At 24.5% G+C, this 8,953-nt stretch overlaps 1 protein-coding gene across 1 annotated transcript; it reads right to left on the minus strand.

Annotated features, from left to right (window-relative positions):
- Positions 1 to 4,706: 4,706 nt before the first annotated feature.
- Positions 4,707 to 6,475, minus strand: LOC137826376 (protein neprosin). The gene is given in 7 exon segments (XM_090294171.1): positions 4,707 to 5,078; positions 5,161 to 5,303; positions 5,379 to 5,454; positions 5,572 to 5,736; positions 5,816 to 6,043; positions 6,128 to 6,214; positions 6,327 to 6,475. Coding segments are annotated over 7 exon segments (1,218 nt in total). The 5' UTR covers positions 6,474 to 6,475.
- Between the last annotated feature and the right edge of the window lie 2,478 nt (positions 6,476 to 8,953).

Below are 8,953 nucleotides of genomic sequence, written 5' to 3' on the forward strand. Positions count from 1 at the left end.
ATATACTCCAATTAGAGGAGCTAAAAGTTCTTGACAACAATCCATCCTTGATTTCCATGTAAGTTGAAACTTTCATAAATAATATATATTTATTTCTATATTTTTTTAAACTTCAATTGATAAATTATTGAGGAAACAAGACAACAGAAAATGACTATAAATTTAGGAAAATGTATGATATAAGAATTTATATATATTTTAAGTTTTTGGTAAATGGAATGTTAAATACACTTTTTTTTATTGCTACTATCTTTTAATTTGTCATTATGAAAATTAGATTTTTATTAAATTATGATATTATAAATGTTGGTGGATAATTATAAATAATTTAATATTGAAATTATGACATTTCACAGTCACACTACATTTTAGAATTTATTAGAATAATGACAATTACAAATGATAACTAAAACAATGACATCCAGATGTCCAACTGGTTATAATGAAATTGTTTTTCGATTAATGACATTACGACAATTTTAATAGATATTATTTACAACCTTAAAACGTCACTTAATATAGTATATTAAATGGCAGGTTGATTTGAAAAATACCATTATATTATTCTTTGTGATGACAAAATTTATAGTACATACAAAATCATTGCACACATATATAGTGACGTTTAGAAGTGACAACATATACAAAAATAACCATTATCACAAGCACAATTTTTGTTAAGTATAACTTGCTTATATTTCTAATTTTTTTTATTTCTAATTTTTTTTATAACTGAATCATAATAGTTTCTCGTAAGAATATTCTGATTTCATAACTTCATTATTTTATTTTTTTTGTATTGTTTATTTTTTTTCCTAATAGACATATAAATTTATTATATTATGAAAATCAATAAAAAAGAAAGGTTTATTTCACGTTGATTGAGATAATTATCGAATTTTGTTCTAAATTCTTCTATTTATTCTTAGAGTAATTTTTAAAATATCAGTATACTTTATCTTTATTGTATAGGACATTAAATCTTTCCTAATCCAATCTTTATCTATCTTAAAATATTTTTCTCTAATTAAAGTATTTAATACTTGTGAAGCTATTAGAGAATGTTGAGGAGATTCTGATTTCTTTAACTATGTATATGTATATATTGGTTTACTTACTACTGTGTAATATTATTTAATTCTCTTAAATTTAAGTTTATTTTGATCCATTGATAAAGTGTCTAGATGGTGGTCTTTTATATTGGAGGATCTATTCATTCTTAATATAATATTTGAGTCTTTTTGAATTATTTCTCTTATTTTTGTGTTTTAATTTTTTGTTCTTCTACTATATTTTCTAGTATCCATTCTTTAAGAATTTCTTTTATTACTTCTTCATAACTTAATCTTTTAGGAATTTGTATTGATGATTTTCTAAGATCAATATTGTTTCATCTTTTGATAAAGATATTAAAGCTTTATAACTATAATCTATTTTTTAACTTTATAATAAAATGTATAGATTAATTATTTGTATTGGACCAAACATTTCGTCTACTATCTCATTTCATGTCTGGACATATAATTTTGTTAGTTTTATTATTTTTAACATTCATTGTAAAGGTTGGGTAACAATTAAAGAAAGTAACCATGAAGGCTACCTTCTAATATTGCTACTACAATATCCTATATTTTGTTTTGATTTAATATACTACTATGTTTTAAAAATATTGTAAGAATATTTTGAAGATACTACTAATGAAAGGGTTGATAATATTGTCAAGATATTAAATAAAATAGAGTACACAAAAACATTATAAAATAAAATATTGGAAGAAGATTGAAAAATCACTAGAAGAAAACTTACAAAATAGTTGAAGACAATTGAGAGATTGAGGGCACCAAAGATTTTATTAGAGAAAAGAAGTCTTCATTACAACATACTTCACTCTCTATTTTTTTGAATAACTTCTTTATATATTCATAAAAGTAGTACAAAATATCAAATGACCTGAGAGATTCTTCTCAATAATAAATATCTTCATTTTGTATATATGGATTGAATTTAGAGAATTCCCCTTTTGTGGTGGCTTTATCTTATCCTTGTGTTGATGTTGCTTTTTGAAGACTTCTCAAATTCTTATTTTGAAGATATTGATGTTAAAGTTGTGCTTATTCCTTAGTTTTCTACTAAGAATAAGGCTTCCTTATTGAATTGTTATGGTTGTGATTCTTTGGGAATGAGGTTATTCTTCTCTAACCATTATTTGATTTTGTCTTTGTTGATTAGATCACTATTGACTTCTTCCACCATTTTATTTGTATTTTGTGAGCTAGATTTTTTTTTTATACTCCTTCATATGGATGTACCATAGTATAATCCCAAGCTAAGATTCATGTTATAGATTGAGAAGCTATAAGAAAAACTAGTCAACATGTATCCTGCTACAAATGTTACTTTTTCTCTTAAATTAGAGTATACTTCATTTAAGAAACTTTGGGAATTTTAATGATATTCCTTTTTTAAACAAAATAAACTAATAGTACTTTTCTAGATTAACAAATAACATATGAGCACAAGCTTCCATGTAGGCTATAGGATGATAATGGAACTCATGTGGGAGTAAACTTTTAGTTATTTGTCTGGAGTTTTCTTGTAACCATGCTTTTACCTACATATAGTAAGCTATATGTAAAATCCATTTGTAACTCCTAATTTATATACGAATCCAAATTTGTAGGTAATTATCAATAAATAATAGCAAATGTTCTTGTAGTGTCCATGAATATTGTTGGAGCATTTGTCACGCCAAATTTATCATGACTCGAAGGCAGTCTTCTAAATATCTTCATCTTTCACTATAATATGATGATATTCTAACCTCAAATTAATTTTTAAAACATAATAGCTTCATGTAACTAGTCTAATAAGTCTATTTGAGACAAATGATATTTATTTTTAATGGTCAATTTATTCAATTGATGATAGTCCACACATAACCAGGAGCTCACATCTTTCTTCTTCACTAGCAACATTGGTGCACCATATGGAAATACACTAGGTCTAATAAATTTCTTCTCCAACAAATCTTCCACTTGTTTCTTCAACTTTGCCAACTCAACCAGGGCATTCTATATAAACTTGTGGAGATTGGTCCCACTCCTAGAACAAGATCAATTCCAAATTCCATTTCTTGCACATGAGGTGATTCAAGTACTCATCCAGAAAGACGTTCAAAAAGTAATGTATTATCATAATGTTTTTCATAGGTTCATCTTTTGTCACCTCTACATGAAACATTAGGCCCCATTCTTCAACTTCTTTGCAACTTGTTGCACTGAAGTAATCTATACTCCTCCTAGATCTCAAAACATGAGTTGTTTCTTACAACAATCAATAATAATATAATATTATACACCTTGTAAAGCGGGATAAAACCACCTGTAAATCTGAATAAGTCGAATTTGGTTGAAACTAATTTTTGTTGTACTAGATCAATCAACCCAATATTTTGTAACCACTTTATTGGAAGGCCCAAAAGCCTATAAATATAACTTTATCTCGAGGGAGTACTCACTTAATCTCATTCATTCACTTAAATATTCTTATATTTCTCTAATCTCTTTCTAACATGACCATTAGAGAAACTTCTACTTCAGATCTCCGCTCAGTACTTAGTCTACAAAGCTCAACAACCATTCAATCGAGAGATTAACTTGTCCAAAAGCTCGGTCATCCACCTCGAACGATTCCAACTTAGCTTCGGTAAGAACATTTTTGTTAAGGTATTAGTCTCAGATTATTCAGGAGTTAAGGTCAAGGATGATTTAAACATATATTTTTCCTTAACAAATTATATATTTCTTCTTAAATTAAAATTGATTGGTATACATATTTTTTTAGCAATAAATATATTATATTAAATTTTAAAAAATTATTGAAAATTATTATATAAAAATTAGCTATTAAATTTTAATAACAAATTAAAATAAGATTCCTAATCAGTGAAAGAAGATTGAAAGAAAACTTACAAAAAATAGTTGAAGAAAATTAAGAGATTGAGAGAATCAAAGATTTTATTACACAAGTGAAATTTTCATTGCAACACACTTCACCCTCTCTTTTCTAAAGCTTATTCATATATACATAAAAAATAGCACCAAAGGCTAAATGATGTGGTAACATAATTGTATGATATGGTAATTGAGTAAGCCGTTACTCGGATCTTCTTATAGATTTTGAAAAAAATAAGAAAAATATACTCTTGTATAAAAAAAATCTATATTTTTTTATTTATACATTTTTAAAAGCATTATTATTCATACTGTTAGAATAATACTGTTAGAATATTCGTTGTTACAACCAATGAATGTGACAAATTATGTTATATCTTAAGTGACGAAACTATACTAAATTTTTCTATTTATGCACGTGTATACTTTCTCTTCAATGATATCATATTTATATTGTTTTAATGTAATTTATTTTTTTTCTCTAAAAAAAATTATATTATGTGTTCTTCGTTATCTATAAAGTCAAATGTGTAAGCTTATTTTAATTAGTTTTTTTAGGATTAGAGATGTATTAGTTCATCTATGCCTTTTGTGATGGAATCAATCTCTCATAATTCATTATTTTCAAAGAGAAATGTTTAGAAGTTTAGACTTATTATTAAATTTAAACTATTAAACCAAGTTTTTAACTAAATGTAAATCTTGAATATATGGCAATAATATAAGTGTTGCGTTTTATTGAGCTTTTTTTCATCAATTACCACGCTCACCACCGGGTCCTCCAAATTGGAGAGAATATCCAGCTTTTCTTCCTAGATCTCCGTAGTACTCAACACCAAAACAATTAGGATTGTCGTTGATTGTGCCCGTGTCATATATTGGAGGTCCATAATCTGTTCTTGATTCATTTTGAAAGGAAACTTGCCTAAAATAACATGAAAGACCAAAATTTTTATCAGGAAAATATCCAGATCCCATCCGAGGACTGGGAGTGTTAGGAGGAGTCAGTGTTCTCCCACCCCAACCCACTTGATCAGCTGAGCTCATATTCGGGAATAATTTTGCCGGAAAATATCCAATATTTGAGCCCTCGATATTTAGCCACCAATTTTGTGTATTTGGGTCCTACAATATATATTAACCTTTGTCAACAATATAATATCATGTCTAAGATTACATAGAGAAAGTTAAATGGAATGAACATGACCTTTGCGAGAGAAAGTGCAGTCGCAACCATTGGTCCACCATAGGTAGATGTTTGTGTCACTAGTGAACCGATGTATTTTTTTGGATTAGTCTGGACAAATCCTGAACAATATAGATTGAAGCATCCTTTATTCTTGAAATTATCTTACTGTGTCCCAATGTAATACCATATTAGATTTTAAAAAAATGGAACATGTTTTTAGGTATAAATTAAAAAACATATAAATAAATATCTCCTTACTGTCCATGAAGTGTAAATATAAGTTGCAGTATCACCATAAAAGTGTGGAGCCACCTATATAATTTCACACAAATTAATAACAAGTATAAACTAAAACTCATTATATATATATATATATATATATATATATATATATAACTAAAATGATAATATAATCCAATTAAAACTCACATGCCATCCGACAGAGATTTTGTTAGTAGCATCACCTAGTCCGTTCTGAACCCAAATATGAGAAAGACTCATTTGATCATTTCTCAGAAGTTTTGGATTATAAATGCTATTAATTCCACTAACTTTGTAATAAGGACCATCAGATAAAAGATATACTTCTGCAATCTACAAAATTTAACAAATTCAAATAAGTATTCAAATTGAACATTATATATGGTTAATTTTATAGAAACAAGTTAACAACATATTCAATCTTATTATACAAGAAAAAACTTACCTGTAGACCAGAAACATCTTTATCTAGGATATGATTACTTGATAGTAATTTGCTTTGAATGAGATTGTTTTTTGTTGTTCTTCTAATAGGAACAGTTCCTCTTGGACATTCGTCTTTCTCAAATCCAAATATGGGTTTAGTAGAAGAATTCTTCACACTTGTCTTTTCAAATGAGTTTTGAAAACTGGGTTTTCTCTATAATTAAACAAGACAAAAATAATTATAATTAGAAAAAATATATAAAATTGATTATATTTGAGAATGTTCAAAAGAATGTACCTGTAATTTGTGATTCTTTAATAAAGGATGATCAAATGCGGGTTGCTTGTAAATATCAATACAATCAACAATGTATCCAAATTTTGTCTAAAAAATAAAAATACATTATATATAATTGTTTTTTTATCAAAACACATATTGAGATCAAATCCAACAAAAAGAAAAGCATACAATAATGAAATAGAAGAATATAAAATACATGAATACTCTTGACAGGTGATTTGTTAAGGAGTTGTAATTGTTGTTCCAACTCTAAATCTTCTTGATGTGTGTGTTAAATGCCATAAACTACATATCTATCATGGTTGTTCACTAAGCATAAGAAAAATAACAATATATGAATCATTTCTTTTTCAAATTCTCCTATCAAATAAAATAAGTGATGTTGGAGCAGCTTGTAAAATTGGCTATGTTTATAACACTACTACAGGATAAATAATAAATATGAAATGAGATAAAAAATAGTAAAAATTTAAAAAATAATTAAGAGGGAAAAATTACTTAAACTAGTCATAGAATTAACATTCATACATATAAGAAATTGGTACAGAAAATATAGAATTAGAGAGAAAAATGATATTTTAAAAAAGGGAAAAGAATAAAATGAGTGATTTTTTTCCAAATCTTTAGCTATACCAGAAAGAAAAAGAAACAAAAAATAGATAAAGACGCATAAATAAACAATTCATATTCATTTACTACTCATCAAATACCCGTAAAATAAAATTTGAACACAGTTGACTTCTAAGAGTTTAAACAGAATGAAATTAAGATTGCAAAAAGTGAGACCACATTTTCTAATACAAGAAAGATATGCACATTAAGGCCATTCATTGTTACATGTGTAAAATTAATTTTAATTACAAATTAATGATAACATGTTATTGATTGATTTAATTTTATATAGTTATAAGAGTTGCATTAAATTATGTTTTTTCTACGCTATTGACAATTAAGTATATATTATAATTTTTTACTTTTAGTTAAAGCTGCAGAGGAATTATATTTTAAATTATCACATTGAAAGTTTCAATATCAACATAACTGTCATATTGTTCCAAACCAAATTAAATTTCATAATCATTGTTCATTTGCTTTATTAATATTGAACATTAAGAATCAAGTTGCATAGATAAATATTATTTATCATATAATTTATTTTCTACAGTAATCATTCCTTAAACTAAATTATTTTTTAAATTAAAAGAATCACCCCTTAATAATTTTTCTAAAAAAATTGATATTTTTCTATCTAAATCATATTAGCAGTTGACTTATAAAAAAAGTTAGTAATAATAGGAATTTAGTTTTAATATAACAATTTCAATTTTACTTACAAATTATTACCTTATAAATGCATAAACAAATTTAGTATTACATACAACTTACTGCTCATAAGCACAAATTTATAAGTAAATTAAATACTATATTAAAATTATTATTCATAAATTAATATTAATAGTAATAATAATAACATTAAAACTATTAATAATAATATTATTATAATTTATAAAAATATTAATATTATTATTAATATTGTTATTAATATTAATATTAATAATAATATTATTAATATCATTAATATTATTATTAATAATATTAAAAATATTATTAATAATATTATTATTATATTATTAATATTATTCATGAATATAAATTTTTAGATAAATTTAACTATACTAATTTATGGTTAATTTATCTATGAATATATATTCATAAATAATATTAATAATATAATTTTATTAAAATTAAAAAATAATATTAATTTATCTACAAGTGTATATTCATAAGTAATATTAATAATATAATTTTACTAATATTAAAAATAATATTAATGTTAATAACAATAAATAATAAGTAATAGTTTAAAAATAATAATAATGTTATTAATAACAATATCAATATTATTATGCATATTATTATTTATATTTATTCTTAAAAATATTATTATTAATATAATTAATATTATTAGTAATATAATTAATATTATTATTAATATCATTAATATTGTTATTAATTTTTTAATATTAATATTATTAATATTAGGTTTAATATCCTTTTTTCACTATTTTAAGGGTTCAAAGTCATTTTAGTGTTTTGATTTTTCATCGATTTTTAATTATGTGTGATTAAAATCAACTCATAATCTTCATGAATGATTATCTGTAAAGAAAATATGTCACAAATAATATTTGTAACTATCCCGAGAAGTTAGGCTACATTTTTTCTCGATCAAATTTTTAAGCAGAGTAAGTTCATTATTCCTCTAAAGATCCTTTTTCTGTCTTTTTTTTCGTTAGGATTTAGTTATCAATCTTGATAAGAATACTTGAGAAAAGTGTTCCTCTCAACTTATTTTATCACATACTAAATTTTGGTGATGTTTGGATAACATGTTTTAGGTCCTTAGATTCTAGAGTGGTTTTTCGATTGGAATTGAAATTTTCACTATAATAAAGAATTTTAGTTTAGGGAAGTTATCTATGTTTTGGATAGAACTTTTGTATAGTTAATTTAGATAATAAGTTGATTTAGTAACTAAATTGTGTATGTTAGAGTATAAAGTTAGTTAAACTGAATTTGACTGTTACCTATGTAGCACAGATATATATACAGACACTGACACGAATACAAAAATATGTATAATCTTTAAAATGTAAGACACAGATCTATATATTATATAATTTTGAATTATATAAATTAAAAATAAATATTTACGTGTAAAAATATGTTTAAGATTCTTTTGAGAGCAGTAAAATATTTTTCGTGACTGGTTTAAAAAAATTTGTTCCTTATTTTTATAATCATAATAAAAATTTATACAAT

This window comes from Phaseolus vulgaris, chromosome 8 (assembly GCF_051622355.1).
Source record: "Phaseolus vulgaris cultivar YP4 chromosome 8, ASM5162235v1, whole genome shotgun sequence".
Lineage (NCBI taxonomy): Eukaryota > Viridiplantae > Streptophyta > Magnoliopsida > Fabales > Fabaceae > Phaseolus > Phaseolus vulgaris.